This window comes from Taeniopygia guttata, chromosome 34 (assembly GCF_048771995.1).
Source record: "Taeniopygia guttata chromosome 34, bTaeGut7.mat, whole genome shotgun sequence".
Taxonomy (NCBI): domain Eukaryota; kingdom Metazoa; phylum Chordata; class Aves; order Passeriformes; family Estrildidae; genus Taeniopygia; species Taeniopygia guttata.
In genome coordinates, this window is record NC_133059.1 from 4,005,717 (window position 1) to 4,020,107 (window position 14,391).

The 14,391-nt window shown below is 60.9% G+C and overlaps 1 protein-coding gene across 3 annotated transcripts; it reads right to left on the minus strand.

Annotated features, from left to right (window-relative positions):
• Window positions 1-21: 21 nt before the first annotated feature.
• SUPT5H (SPT5 homolog, DSIF elongation factor subunit) lies at window positions 22-13,718 on the minus strand. 3 transcript variants are annotated; one of them, XM_041712463.2, is made up of 30 exons: window positions 13,487-13,718; window positions 12,809-12,963; window positions 12,558-12,729; window positions 12,088-12,153; window positions 11,614-11,625; window positions 11,447-11,516; window positions 10,677-10,745; window positions 10,491-10,556; window positions 10,300-10,330; window positions 10,130-10,198; window positions 9,301-9,552; window positions 9,045-9,134; window positions 8,759-8,829; window positions 8,582-8,687; window positions 7,795-7,888; window positions 7,571-7,707; window positions 7,331-7,486; window positions 6,687-6,833; window positions 6,313-6,459; window positions 5,635-5,760; window positions 5,472-5,556; window positions 5,282-5,386; window positions 4,305-4,407; window positions 3,948-4,075; window positions 3,349-3,454; window positions 2,791-2,949; window positions 2,121-2,289; window positions 1,611-1,814; window positions 1,190-1,285; window positions 22-958 (listed from the first exon to the last, which is right to left on the minus strand). In XM_041712463.2, the coding sequence occupies exons 2-30, from the start codon at window positions 12,881-12,883 to the stop codon at window positions 815-817; spliced, it is 3,255 nt and encodes a 1,084-aa protein (XP_041568397.1). In that variant the 5' UTR covers window positions 12,884-12,963; window positions 13,487-13,718; the 3' UTR covers window positions 22-814. The 3 variants fall into 3 exon arrangements, with proteins under 3 accessions (XP_041568397.1, XP_041568398.1, XP_041568399.1); XM_041712464.2 differs by having other exon boundaries at window positions 12,809-12,925; window positions 13,487-13,614; XM_041712465.2 differs by lacking the exon at window positions 11,614-11,625.
• Between the last annotated feature and the right edge of the window lie 673 nt (window positions 13,719-14,391).

A 14,391-nucleotide genomic window follows, 5' to 3' on the forward strand; every position in this document is an offset into this window, starting at 1 on the left:
CCAAAATCGCCTCCGTGCCCCTTTTTGGGGAGGGGTCTTTCCCCCCCTCCAGCTCTTTATTGGACAGCAAAAATGGCCACAGCAACCGAGGGGTTAAACAGGAGGGAAATGGGGCAGAAATTGGTAAAAAAAGGCAGAAATGGGGGAAAATGGGTAAAAATGGGCAAAAAAGGGCAGAAATGGGTAGAAACGGGGCAAAAAAACCCCAACAAACTGTAGAAATGGGCAAAAAGGGCAGAAATGGGCAGAAAAACTGATAAAATGGGCAGAAATGGGGCAGAAAGGGGGGAAATGGGGCAGAACAGGAGCAGAAATGGGGTGGAAATGAGGCAGAAAAGGGGGAAATGAGGCAGAAATGGGTCTGAAATGGGTCTGAAATGGGGTGCAAATGGACAGAAATGGGTTGGAAATAGGGTGGAAAAGGGGGAAAATGGGTTGGAAATGGGGTGGAAAAGGGCAGAAATGGGGAAGAAAAGGGAGAAAACAGGGCAGAAAAGGGAGAAAATGGGGCAGAAATGGGGTAGAAAAGGAACAGAAGAGAGTAGAAAAGGGACAGAAAAGGGGGAAAATGAAGCAGAAATGTGGCACAAACGGGCAGAAAAGTGGGAAAATGGGGCAGAAATGGGGTGCAAATGGATAGAACTGGGCAGAACAGGGGCAGAAATGGGGCAGAAAAGGGGGATAACGGGGCAGAAAATGGGTAGAAAAGAGCAGAAATGGAACAGAAAAAGGGGGCAATGGGGCAGAAGCGGGTCAGAAAGGGGGAAATGGGTCGGAGGCGGGTCAGAACCGGGTCGGAAGCCCCCGGGCCGGCTCAGGCCTCCAGCAGCTTGCCCAGGAAGCGCAGGTTGAGGATCTTGAGCTGCTCCTCCAGGTCCATGCGCACGATGCCGTCCTCGCCGTCGATGCTCAGCAGGATCCCGGTGGCCTCGCGGTCCTCGCCCAGGATCACCTTCACCTGCGGGGCACGGCGTTCAGGGGGTTTGGGGGTCCCAGAGGGGATTGGGGGAATCCTGGGAGTCCCAGAGTGGTTCTGGGGGGTCCCAGAGGGGATTGGGAGGGATCCCAGAGGAGTTTGAGGGTGCACAGAGGGAATTTTGGGGTTCCCAGGTGTATTTGGGGGCTCCCAGCTGTGTTTTGGGGGTTCCCAGCTGTGTGTTTTGGGCTCCCAGGTGTGTTGGGGTCCCACCTTGTTGCTCTTGGTGGGCGTGACGGGCTCCAGGTGCTCGCTGGACACGCTGACCACCTTCTCGCTGTCCTTCAGGTACACCGAGCACATCCCGCCCTGGGGGCCGGGCTCAGCCAGAGCGCCCCAAAGCACCCAGAGATCCACCCAAAAATCCCCCCAAAACTCCCTCAGTCTCCCCAAACCCCCTCCCAAATCCCCAAAACCCCTCCCAAACTCCCCCAAACCCGCTGTGAACCCCTCAGACCCACCAAAACCATTCCCAAACCCCCTGTGAACCCCCCAAACCCCTTCCCAAACCCCCCCGTGAGCCCCTCCAAACCCCTCAGACCCCCAAACCCCTTCCCAAACCCCCTGTGAACCCCCCAAACCCATCCCAAACCCCCCAGACCCCCTCCCAAGCCCCCCGGCTGCGCCCCCGTACCGTGACGCTGCGGATGACGCCCGTCTGCCCCACGGCGGCGCTGTCCAGGTACGAGTCCCGCACCTTCACCTGGATGTCGGTGGTCACCCAGTCCCCTGCGCTGGCCTCGATGCCCGAGCCCGGCGTGTGGGGGTTGTACCCCCCCGGCGACGGCGCCCCGGGCGTCATCGGGCTGTAGCCCACCGGGCTGGGGCTGGGGCTGGCCTGGGGGCGGCGGGGAGGCAGTCAGGGGGAGTTTGGGGGTAGAAAGGGGGGTTTGGGGGGATACAAGGGGGTTTGGGGGGGCTGTGAAGGGGTTTGGGGGGATACAAGGGGCTTTGGGGGGGATACAAATGGGTTTGGGGGGATACAATGGGGTTTGGGGGGATACAAAGGGGTTTGGGGGGATACAAGGGGGTTTGGGGGGGCTGTGAAGGGGTTTGGGTAGTCTGGGTGGGTCTGGGGGTGGTTTTGGGGTGGTCTGGGGTACCTGGTAGGCCATGGGGGACGGCGTGGGGCGGTTTGGGGTACCTGGTAGGCCATGGGGGACGGCGTGGGGTGGTAGCTGGCCGGCGAGTGCGTGTTCTGGTAGCCCACCGGGCTCGGGGCCACCTGATGGTAGCTCTGGGGGGACGGGCTGGGCTGGTAGGAGCCCTGGGGGGAGGGGACGGCGTAGGGCGAGAACTGCTCCGTGTTGTACCTGCGGGCACACCTGGGGTCACCTGGGGCACACCTGGGGGCACCGGGCCGCTCCCACCCTGCCAGGCAAACTTTGGGGTCCCCCAAACCCCAGGAGCAGCTCCAAGGCCCCGTTTTGGGGTCACCCCCACCCCAAACCCCCATTTCGGGGTTCCCCAAACCCCAGGAGCAGCTCCAAGGCCCCATTTAGGGGTCGCCCCCACCCCAAACCCCCATTTTGGGGCCCCCCTACCCCAGGGTCCCATTTTGGGGACCCCCAAACCCCAGGAGCAGCTCCAAGGCCCCGTTTTGGGGTCCCCAGGACGCTTTACCCACTTCCCCCTCACCCACTCCCCATATTTGAACCCTGCAGATTTTGGGGTTTTCATCCCCACCCGGATTTTGGGGGGATTTCGGGGTCCCCACTCCCCATATCCCAACCCTGCAGATTTTGAAGGGATTTCAGGGAGATTTTGAAGGGATTTCTGGGGGATTTTGGGGGTCTCTGGGGGCCCACACTCACATGGCGGGCGTGCCGGGGGTCTGGGGGTTGTAGGGCTGGCTGACTTGGGGCGAGGCGGGGTCGGGGTACCCGGGGGTCTGGGGGTTCGGGGTGCCCCCATAGCCTTGGGGTGACGGCGTGGGCTCGTCCTCAAAGCCGTACTCGAAGTCCTCGTCCGCCCTGGGGAGAGTTTGGGGAGGGGTCCCCGAAAGTGGGAACCCCCCCGAGAGAGAGACCCACAAGTTGGGGAGGGGTCCCTGAAAGTGGGAACCCCCTCAAGAGAGACCCCAGAATTGGGGAGGGGTCCCCAAAAGTGGACAGGCCTCCGAGAGAGAGAGAGGGGGAGGGAGGGACCCCCGGATTGGGGAGGGGACCCCAAAGGGGGCTGGGGGCTGTTTTGGGGAGGGGGACACCCCAAAAGGGGCAGTTTTGGGGAGGGGGACACCCCAAAAGGGGCAGTTTTGGGGAGGGGGACACCCCAAAAGGGGCAGTTTTTGGGGGGAGGGGGACACCCCAAAAGGGGCAGTTTTGGGGAGGGGGACACCCCAAAAGGGGCAGTTTTTTGGGGGGGGGTCTCACCTGGAGGGCGTGTTGGGGTTGTTGGGGTCCCAGGCCCCGCTCTGGGCCGGGGTCCTGCTCCCGTCGTGCAGGGGGGTCTGGGAGCCGTAGTGGGGCGTGCGGCTTCCTGGGGGGCACCCCAAAATTCCTGTCACACCCCCGAGCCCCAAAACTGTCCCCAGAGACGCCCCCGAGCCCCCCGGCCCTAAAACTGTCCCCAGAGACCCCCCCAGAGCCCCCCGGCCCCAAAACTGTCCCCAGAGACCCCCCAGAGCTCCTTGACCCCAAAACTGTCCCCAGAGACCCCCCAGAGCCCCCCGGCCCTAAAACTGTCCCCAGAGACCCCCCCGAGCCCCCCGGCCCCAAAACTGTCCCCAGAGACCCCCCAGAGCCCCCTGACCCCAAAACTGTCCTGAGAGCCCCCCGACCCCAAAACTGTCCCCAGATTGTCCCTAAATGTCCCCAGCTATCCCCAAATGTCCCCAGACATCCCCAAACGTCCCCAGACTGTCCCCAGACATCCCCAGCTGTCCCCAGCTGTTCCCAAACATTCCCAAACATCCCCAAATATCCCCAGCTGTCCCCAGACATCCCCAAACACCCCCAAACTGTCCCCTCACCGTCGTGCAGCGGGGTCTGCGAGCCGTACATGGGCGTGCGGGACCCCGAGCCGTACATGGGGGTCTGCGAGCCGTACATGGGGGTCCTCCCGTAGGCTGAGGTCAGACCCCCGGGCCGCCGGGACCCCCTGCGGGGACAGGGGGGGTCAGAGGGGACAGGGACCCCCAAAAATGGGGTGGGGAGGTCACAGAGACCCCCCCAAAAACCGGGGTGGGGTCACAGAGACCGGGCAGGGAGAGGCTCCAGGACGCTCTGGGGGTGTCGGTGACCCCCTCGGCGAGTCCTGGGGGGCTCCGGGGGTGTCCCCCCGCCCGGGGGGGTCCCGGGGGGGTCCCCAGGGTGTCCCCCACACTCACACGGTGGTCAGCCGCTGCCTGTCCACGGAGATGGTCTGGCACGTCGAGTGCAGCTCCACACGCGCCGTCGACTCCGTGGCGTCCTTCACCACCCCGATGTAGCCTGGGGGGCACCGGGGAGGGGGGTCAGAGGGTTTGGGGACCCCCACCCCAGGTTTGTGGGTCCCCAAAGGTCCCAGGTGAGACCCCCCCCCAAAAAACTCCTGGGTGAGACCCCCCAAACACCCCGAGGATGCCCCAAAACACCCTGAATATCCCCCGAAACACCCTAAGGGTGCCCCCAAACACCCCAAAAATGCCCCCAAACCCCACAGAAATGCCCCCAAACCACCAAAAATGCCCCAAAATACCCCAAGGATACCCCAAAACATCTCCAAAATCACCCCAAACACCCCAAAACACCCCAAGGATGCCCCAAAACACCCCGAGGATGCCCCGAAACACCCTGAGGGTGCCCCCAAACACCCCAAAACTGCCCCCAAACCCCACAGAAATGCCCCCAAACCACCAAAAATGCCCCAAAACACCCCAAGGATGCCCCAAAACACCCCGAGGATGCCCCAAAACACCCCAAGGATGCCCCAAAACACCCCAAAAACGCTCCAAAACACCCCGAGGATCCCCCAAACTTGCCCCAAAACACCCCAAGGATGCCCCAAAACACGCTAAAATGCCTCAAAACACCCCGAGGATCTCCCAAACTTGCCCCAAAACACCCTGAGGATGACCCAAAACACCCTGAATATCCCTGGAACACCCCAAGGATGCCCCAAAACACCCCAAAATGCCCCAAAACACCCCGAGGATCCCCCAAACTTGCCCCGAAACACCCCAAGGATGCCCCAAAACACCCTGAATATCCCCGGAAACACCCCAAGGATGCCCCAAAACACCCCGAGGATATCCCCAGACGCCCCACAAATGCCCCAAATCCCCCCCAAACGCCCCAACCCCCCCCCAAACCCCCCAAAACCCACCTTTGTAGGGCCCCTGGGAGATGCGCACCGTCTGCCCGATCAGGTCGTTGTCACGCCGGCCGCGGCCCCGGCTCAGCCCCCCGGCCCCGAAGCCGCCGCGCTGGCCTGGGCGGGGGGCACGGGGTTGGGGGGGGTCAGCGGGGTCCCCAAAGGGTCCCCCGGCCCCCCGGGACCCCCCCCGGGCACTCACCGGCCCCGCTGGGGTGCATGGGGCTGCTGATGCGCGGTGACATCGGCGTGAAGCCGCAGACGGCGAAGTTGGTGACGTCGCGGGGCTGCGGGCAGGGAGGGGTCGGAATGGGGGAAAAAGGGGGGAATCGGGGAAACCCGGGGGGTCTGGGGGTGCTGCCCACCTTGGAGCCCCCCGCCAGCACCAGGTGCCGCGTCTTGCAGACGAACATGCCGCCGTTCTCCACCAGCTTCTTGCAGTGCAGGAAGGCGAAGCCGCGGAACAGGTGGCGGATCTCGCCCTCGCGGCCCTGCCGGGCGGGAAGGGGTGAGACCCCCAAATTCACGGGGAGAACCCCCAAAATTCAGGGTGAGACCTCCCAAAATTCTGGGTGAGATCCCCAACAAAATTCTGGGTGAGACCCCCCAAAATTCTGGGTGAGATCCCCCCCAAATTCTGGGTGAGACCCCCAAAATTCCCAGGCGAAACCCTCAGAATTCCTGGGTTAGACCCCCCCCCCAAATTCCCAGGTGAGATCCCGCCAGAATTCCCAGGTGAGGCCCCCAAAACTCCCAGGTGAGACCCCCCAAACTCCTGGGTAAGACCACCCCAAAATTCCCAGGTGAGACCCACAGCATTCCTGGGCGAGATCCCCCAATCTCCTGGGTGAGACCTCCCAAAAACCCCAAAAATGTCCCAAAACACCCTGAGGGTTCCCCAAAACACCTTGAGGATGCCCCAAAACATCCCCAAGATCACCCCAAACACCCCAAGGATACCCCAAAACCCCCCACAAATGCCCCCAAACCCCCCAAAAATGCCCCAAAGCCCCCCAAAAATGCCCCCAAGCCCCCCGACGCACGGAGTGGGGGCCATCGATGACTTTGACGATGTCCTTGACGTGGATGTTGTTCTGCTCCGAGTCCAGCGCCACGGCGAAGCGATTGTCCTTCTTGCGGGACACGGCCTGGTGCCGCACCGTCACCACCTTCCCGTACATGTTCAGCACCTGGATTTCAGGAGGATTTTGGGCAAGATTTTGGGGGGATTTCAGGGGGATTTTGGGCAGGATTTGAGGGGGAATTTTGGGTGGGATTTTGGGGAAAACTCAGGGATTTTGGGTGGCATTTTAGGCAGGATTTTGGGGGAATTTCAGGAGGATTTTGGGCAAGATTTTGGGGGGATTTCAGGGTGGTTTTGGGCAGGATTTTGGGGGGATTCCGGGGGGTCTCTCACCTGGAAGGTTTCCCGCTCCAGCCGCACGATGACCCCCACGGTTTGGGGGTCCAGCTGCACCAGCTCCCCCCACTCGTGCTGGCCCCCCACGTCCACCCCTGAGGCCGTCTCGGAGCAGAGCTGCAGATCCCGGGGCAGCACCTTCAGCTGCAGCAGAAAACAGGAAAAAAAAACGCGCTGAGACGGCGCCAAAACCGCCTGCTTTTACCCCAGACCGCCTCTTCCCGCTCTGCATGGCTTTTTCCTGGGTTTCCCCAGATTTTCCCCATTTTTGCCTATTTTTCTAGGTTTTTCCCATGTCTTCCCTATGTTTTTCCTATTTTTCTCGTTTTTTCCACAGGTTTTTCCCACGTCTTTCCTGATTTTCTCCATCTTCCCACTTCTTCCCAGTTTTCCTGGGTATTTCCGGGATTTTTCCCATTTCCCCATCAGGTTTTTCACGTTTTTCCCCATTTTCCCTAATTTTTGCCCATTTATCACCTCATGCTCGGTCAGCTCCAAGAACAGGATGACTAAGTTCTCCTCCCCCCTCCATTTCCCCTAATTTTAGCCCATTTTAATGCCATTTCTCCCCTTTTTTTCCAGTTTTTCACCATTTTTCCCCGTTTTTTTCCCGTTTTCACCGTTTTCTGCCCCGTTCTCACCTCGTGCATGGTCAGGTCCGAGAACAGGATGACGAAATTCTCCTCCACCCTGACGATGAGCCCCGTGTCGCCCTCGAAGCGCCCGGCGATCACCTTCACGTGGTCGCCCATCCTGAAGTATTTCCTCAGCTCCTGCGCCGGGAACTCCAGCATATCCTGGGGAGGGAAGGAAAAACCCCAAATTCCCGCTTTTTCACCCCAAAAAGCAGCCCGAAACGGGTCCCTCTGGGCTCCCCAGACCTTGAGGTCCTCGTGCTTGGGCATGATGGTGATCTTGTTGCCGTCCACGCTGAGGATTTTGCCCTGCAGGTTGATCAGCTCGCCCTCGCACACCTCCACGTTGTCGCCCGGCTGGAAGTTGTGCTCCCGCTCCTTCCCTTTTTGGGGCGATTTCGGGCGATTTTAGGCAATTTTGGGGTGATTTGAGGCGATCTGGGGGTTTGAGGAGAGGGGATGTGCCCTACCTGTGCTCTCGGTCACCACCTCCAGGTCGATGCCCTCGGGTTGGTCCTCGAATTTCTCCAGCTCGGATAAGGTGGGCTTGACACCCTCAGTGATCTGGGGTAAAATCCCATGGTTTTGGGCAAAAATCCCACAGTTTGGGGGAAAATCCCACGGTCTGGGATAAAATCCCACGGTTTGGGGTAAAATCCCACAGTTTTGGGAGGAAAATGGATCTGGGGTTGGACTGGGGTGGGGGTGGTTAAGGCTCAAATTCATGAATTTTGGGTTCAAACAGGTGGATTTGGGTTCAAACAGGCAGATTTGTGTTGGAATGCAAGAATTTTGGGCTGGAAAAGGCAGATTTTGGATGGAAGAGGCAGATTTCAGACAGCACAGGCAGATTTTGGTCAGAACACGCTGATTTTGGGCTGGCAGATCCCAATTTTGGGCCGGAACACGCAGATTTTGGGCTGGCAGAGACCCATTTTGGGCTGGAACAGGCCGATTTTGAACAGAACACACAGATTTTAAACCAGAACAGGCCGATTTTGGACAGGACAGGTGGAGTTTGGGCCGAAACAGGCTGATTTTGGACAGAACATGCCGATTTTGGGCCAGAACAGGCGGATTTTGGACAGAACACACAGATTTCGAGCCAGAACAGGCCGGTTTAGAGCCAGAACAGGCGGATTTTGGGCCGGAACAGGCCGATTTCGGGCTGGAACAGGCCGATTTCGGACAGAACACACAGATTTTGGGCCGGAACAGGCCCATTTCGGACACAAGAGGCCCAGTGCCGGCGCTCACCACGGCCGACATGGCGAAGCTCTTGAACAGGAAGCCCTTGCGGCTGTAGCGGTTGCCCTCGAAGATGAGGAAGTCGCCGTCCGAGGCCACGTCCCCGCCCAGGGAGCTGCGGGGGCAGGTGGGGTCAGCTGGGGCCCGGCGGATCCCTCAGGATCCCGCGGGATCCCCGGGCCCTACCGGATCTTCTCGGCGTCGAAGAGGCGCTGCGGCGGCCGCTTGAACTTCTTGCGTTTGGCGAACCAGTCCTTCTGCGGGGGGAGAACGAGAGGGGATCCGCTCGGGGATCCGCTCAGGGATCCACTGAGCCTGGATCTGCTCGGGGATCTGCTCAGGGATCCACCGAGCTAGGATCTGATTGGGGATCTCCTTGGTGCTCTGGGACCCGCTCTGGGGACCCACCTGACCCAGGGATCTGCCCAGGGATCCACCCAGGTGACCCCCAGGTGGATCCCCCCCTCCTCACCAGGCTCATCCGGGCTTTGATCCGGTCGAAGTCGATCCTGGGGATCATCTTCAGGGAGATCTGGTTCTGGCTGGGCTCCACGTAATCCACCTGTGCGCACACCCGCCGCGCAGGTGAGCCCTGGGCCCGCCGGGGGGGGTGTCCCCTCCCCACCAGGTATCCCCCAAGTGTGTCCCCTTCTCCCCAGGTGCATCCCCTCCCCCTCCAGCTGCCCCCCAGTTTTGTCCCCTCCCGCCCAGGTGCGCCCCCCGCTCACCTGGGCGATGTCGTCCTTGTAGATGCCCCTCTTGAGGCGCACCCAGGCCTTGGGCTTGAGGTTGGTGACCTCCTTGACCACCTTGAGCACGTCGGTCATCTCCTTGATGGGCACCATCTGCTGGTTCCAGTAGCCCAGCCGCAGGTTGCCCACGCCCTCGATGGCCTGCTTGACGTGCGTCTGCTTGTAGGCCTCCACGTACAGGTACCCCCGCACGTGCTCGGGGGCCACCACCGACTTGATCTGCAGCGGCTGTGGGCAGGGACACACCCGGGTGTCACCTGGGGGTCACCTGGGACAGCGCAGTGACAGCCCAGTGCCGCCCCAGTGCCACCCCAGTGCCCCCATTTACAGGTGCGACCCCATTTACAGGTGTGACCCCGTGTACAGATACCCCCGCACATGCTCTGGGGCCACCACCGACTTGATCCCAGTATCCCCCAGTGTCCCCCAGCCCCTCCCAGTGCTCCCAGTCCCCCCCCAGTGCACCCAGTCCCCCCCCAGTGCACCCAGTCCCCCCCCAGTCCCTCCCAGTATCCCCCAGTCCATCCCAGTCCCTCCCAGTGCTCCCAATTCCCTCCCAGTCCCTCCCAGTGCTCCCAGTTTCCCTCAGTCCCCCCCAGTCCCTCCCAGTCCCCCCCAGTCCATCCCAGTCCCCCCCCAGTCCCTCCCAGTGCTCCCAGTTTCCCTCAGTCCCCCCCAGTCCCTCCCAGTCCCCCCCAGTCCATCCCAGTCCCCCCCCAGTCCCTCCCAGTGCTCCCAGTTTCCCTCAGTCCCCCCCAGTTCCCCCCCAGTCCCTCCCAGTCCATCCCAGTGCTCCCAGTCCCACCGTCTCCGTGTACTGGTAGGCGATGAACTTGCGCATGAGGGCGATGGCTGTGGCGCGCTCCTCGCCGATCTGGGGACAAAACAGCCGGATTTGGGCAAAGCCGGGAGCCTTTGGCCCCGCCGGCGCTTTTGGGCACAAACCCCGCGGTTTTGGGGTCCTCCAGGACACACCTTGCACTTCACCGTCCAGAGGTTGGGGTCCCTGCGGGGAACAGAACCTTATTTAGGCCTGACCTAAATCTGCGGTTTTTCACCCCAAATCTTGTTCCCGGGAATTCTGACCCAAATTCCCCCTTTTTTCCCCCATTTCTCATGCCCAGGAATCCTGACCCAAACCCCCCGTTTTTCCCCCCAAAACTCACTTGACGCCGGGCAGCAGCTGCTGCTGGGTGATGTCGTCCGAGAGCTCATCAGAGCCGCCGTAAACTCTGGGAAAAAGGGGAAAACGCCCCAAAATCAGGGCGGGTTTGGGGTGGGCATGACCAGGGGCGGGGACAGAGGGGAGGGGTCACTCGGTGGTCACTCAGGGGTCACTCGGGGTCACTCACGTCTCCCCCACCGAGGACTTGGCGTATTTCTTCATGTAGTACTCGCCCAGCTCCTCCTCCCGCTGGTCCCTGCCAAAAACGGGGGGAAATCAGTGGAAAACGGGAAAAAAGGGGAGAAAATGGGAAAAAGCGGGGGGGAAATGGGAGGGGAAATGAGGAAAAACAGGGAAAAATGGGGAAACGGGGGAAAAATGGGGAAAAATGGGGGAAAACGGGGTGAAATCATTGAAAAATGGGGGGGAAGTGTCGCAAAATGGGGAAAAATAGGGAAAATGAGTAATTGCGGGGAAAATGGGGAAAACGTGGGGAATTGAGGAAAAATTAAGGAAATGGGGAAAATGGGGAAGTGGAGAAAAAATGAGGGAAAAGGGGGAAAAGGGGAAAAGTAAGGAAAATGGGGGGAAAATGGGGGAAAAGGAAGGAAAAGGGGGGAAAAGGGGGGAAAATGAGGAAAAAGGAAGGAAAAAGGAAGGAAAAAAGGGGAAAAGGAAGGAAAATGGGGGAAACAAAAGGAAAATCTGAGAAAATGAAGAAAAATCTGGGAAAAGGAAGGAAAATGAGGGAAATGAAGGAAAATGGGGGAAAGGAAGGAAAATGGGGGAAAATGGGGAAAAAAGAAGGAAAATGGGGGAAAAGGGGGAAAAAGGAAGGAAAATGGGGGGAAGGGGGGAAAATGAGAAAAAAGGAAGGAAAAAGTAAGGAAAACAGGGGAAAATGAGTAAAAAAGGAGGAAAATGGAGAAAAAGGAAGGAAAACAGGGCCGGGCTCACCTCCAGAGGTTCTGCAGGCGCCGCGCCCCCGAGCGATCCTCGTCCAGCACCACGTTGTCGATGTTGGAGGCTGAGAAAGAGGAGGCAGAGGAAGGTCGGGGACTGGGGACGGGGATTTGGGGGGCTCTGGGGACCCCCGGGATTGGGGGAGGTGGGGGGGGTCTTACCTTCGATCTCCTCTGCCCCAGGGAGAAGGTGACGGTGGAGGATGAAGTAAATCAACAGCAAAACCGGGGAGTGGGGGAAAATCAGGGGTTTTGGGGGAAAAAAAACCAAAAAAAAGCAACGGAAAAGCCCCAGGCGAGAGCGGATGAGATGGAGGGGGGGGTGGGGAGGGGTGATCGGGAACCCCCCCGGGAAAAGGGACAGGGAGAGAGGATTTGGGGAAAGGGGGGAAAAAAGGGGATTTGGGGGGAAATAGCGATTTGGGGGGAACAGGATTTGGGGAAAAGAGGATTGGAAGGAAAAAAGGGGATCTGGGGGAAAAGGGGGATTTGGAGAAAACGGGGACTGGGGGGAAAAAGGGGATTTTGTGGGGAAAAAGGGTTTTTGGGGACTGGGGGAGCAGGGACCCCCCATGCAGGGCTCATCCCCCTCCTCCCCACAGACCCCCGGGGTGGGCAGAGCCCCCCCAGCCTCACCTTTCTCCAGGATGTCCTCAGCCCCGTCCTCCCACTGATCTTCATCCTCGTACTCATCGTCCACATCTGGGGGGCACGGGGGGGGTCAGCGGCCGGGAGACCCCAAAAACACCCAGAAACCACCCAAAAAACACCCAGAAACCACCCAGAAACCCCCTCAGAAACCACCCAAGAACCCCTCAAAAACAACCCAAGACCCCCCAAACACCACCCAAAACCTCCTCCAAAAACCCCCCAAACCACCCAAAAAGCACCCAAAATCCCTCAAATTCCCCCAAACCCCCCTAAATCCCCAAAAATCCCCCAAATTCCCCCAAACCCCCCTAAATCCCCCAAATTCCCCCCAAACCCCCCTATATCCCCAAAAATCCCCCCAAAATCCCCCCAAACTCCCCCAAAACCCACCCAAAAATCCCCCAAATCCCCTCAAAAACCACCCAAAGTCCCCCAAACCCCCCGGCCCCCCTCACCGGCCTCGTCCAGGATGAACCCCCCGTGCCGTGGCTTCTTGGCCGGCCGGTCGTCATCTTCCTCCTCCTCCTCCTCCTCATCGTACTCCTCCTCCTCCTCCTCTTCCTCCTCCTCCTCCTCCTCCTCCTCCGCCTCCTCCTTCCCGCTGCCCCCCCCGCGCTGCTCCTCGGCCTGGGGGGGGCAAAGAGGGGGTCAGAGACCTCCAAAACCCCCCCAAACCCCCCCAAACCCCTCGAGCCTTCGGCCTCACCTCGTTGTCGTCGCCCTCGTCGCTGCTGCGCTCGCTCTCCTCCTCCGAGAAGTTGCTGTCCTCGCTGTCCGACATGGCCGGGGGGGCTCGGGGGGTCCTCAGGGGTCTGGGGGTGCTCTGAGGGATCCGGTGGGTCTCTGAGGGGTGCTGGGGGTCTGTAAGGGGGGGTTGGTGAGGGGTCTGGGGGTCCCTGAGGGGTCTGGGGGGGTCCGGAGGGATCCTGAGAGGTCTTGGGGGGTCGTGAGAGGGAGTCTGGGGGGTCCCTGAGGGATCCAAGGGGTCCGTGAGGGGTCTGGGGGGTCCTGAGGGCTCCCTGAGGGCTCTGGGGGTGCTCTGAGGGACCCGTGAGGGGTCTGGGGGGTCCTGAGGGCTCTGAGGGCTCCCTGAGGGCTCTGGGGGTGCTCTGAGGGACCCGTGAGGGGTCTGGGGGGTCCTGAGGGCTCTGAGGGCTCCCTGAGGGCTCTGAGGGCTCCCTGAGGGACCCGTGAGGGCTCTGGGGGGTCCTGAGGGCTCTCTGAGGGCTCTGGGGGTGCTCTGAGGGACCCGTGAGGGGTCTGGGGGGTCCTGAGGGCTCTGGGGGTGCTCTGAGGGACCCGTGAGGGGTCTGGGGGGTCCTGAGGGCTCTCTGAGGGCTCCGCTGCCGCCCCGAGCCCCTCCCGCCGCCGCCGCCTCGCTCACCCGCGGTTCCGCTGCGGGCCTGGCTCCGCCGGCGCTGCTGCGGCTCCCGGCGCTGTCGGGACTCTCCCGGAGCCGCCCCGCCCGCCCCGGCGCTGTCGCGACTCTCCCGGGCCCTGTCGCGACTCTCCGGTGCCGCGGCCGCCCTGCGCGCCGCTCTCGCGAGACTTCCCGCCCGTCCTCCCGCGAGACCTCGCGCGGCCTCCGACGGCGGCGCGAGAGGCCCAAAACGCGCCGTTTTTTTTTTTTGGTTTTTTTTGGGGGGGGCGCGGGGTTTTTTTAGGCGTGACGTCACTCGCGTGGACCGTGACGTCACGATGAAGCCCCCCTTTCCTCCCCGTGACATCACGCACGGAACAGCCAAAGAGCTGCTGTCACAAAATGTGGGTTTATTTACCAAAATTCCAATATTTCACCCCAAAATTCCAATATTTCACCCCAAAATGCAACAGTCCCGCTCCCCTCCCGCACTATCCCCCTCGCTCGGGCCGGGGGGGGGGGTACCCAAATTCCCCCAGAGCCCCCCAAAACCAGCCCAACCCCCACCCCCAGTGCTGCTCGGGGGGTCCCGGCAGTCTTGGCCCCCCAAACTCCATCAGGGCTCCCCAGATTCCATCAGGACCTCCAAAGTCCATCAGGAACCCCCAAACTTCATCAGGAGTCCCCTAAATTCCATCAGGACCCCCCCAAATTCCATCAGGAGCACCCAAATCTCCATCAGGACCCCCCCAAATTCCATCAGGAGCACCCAAATCTCCATCAGGACCCTCCAGATTCCCTCAGAGCCCCCTAAAACCCCCCAAACGCCATCAGGGCTGCTCCAAACCACACCAGATCTGCCCCAACCCCCCCGGATGCCATCAGGACCCCCCCAAACCCCATCAGGACCCCCCAAACCCCATCAGGAC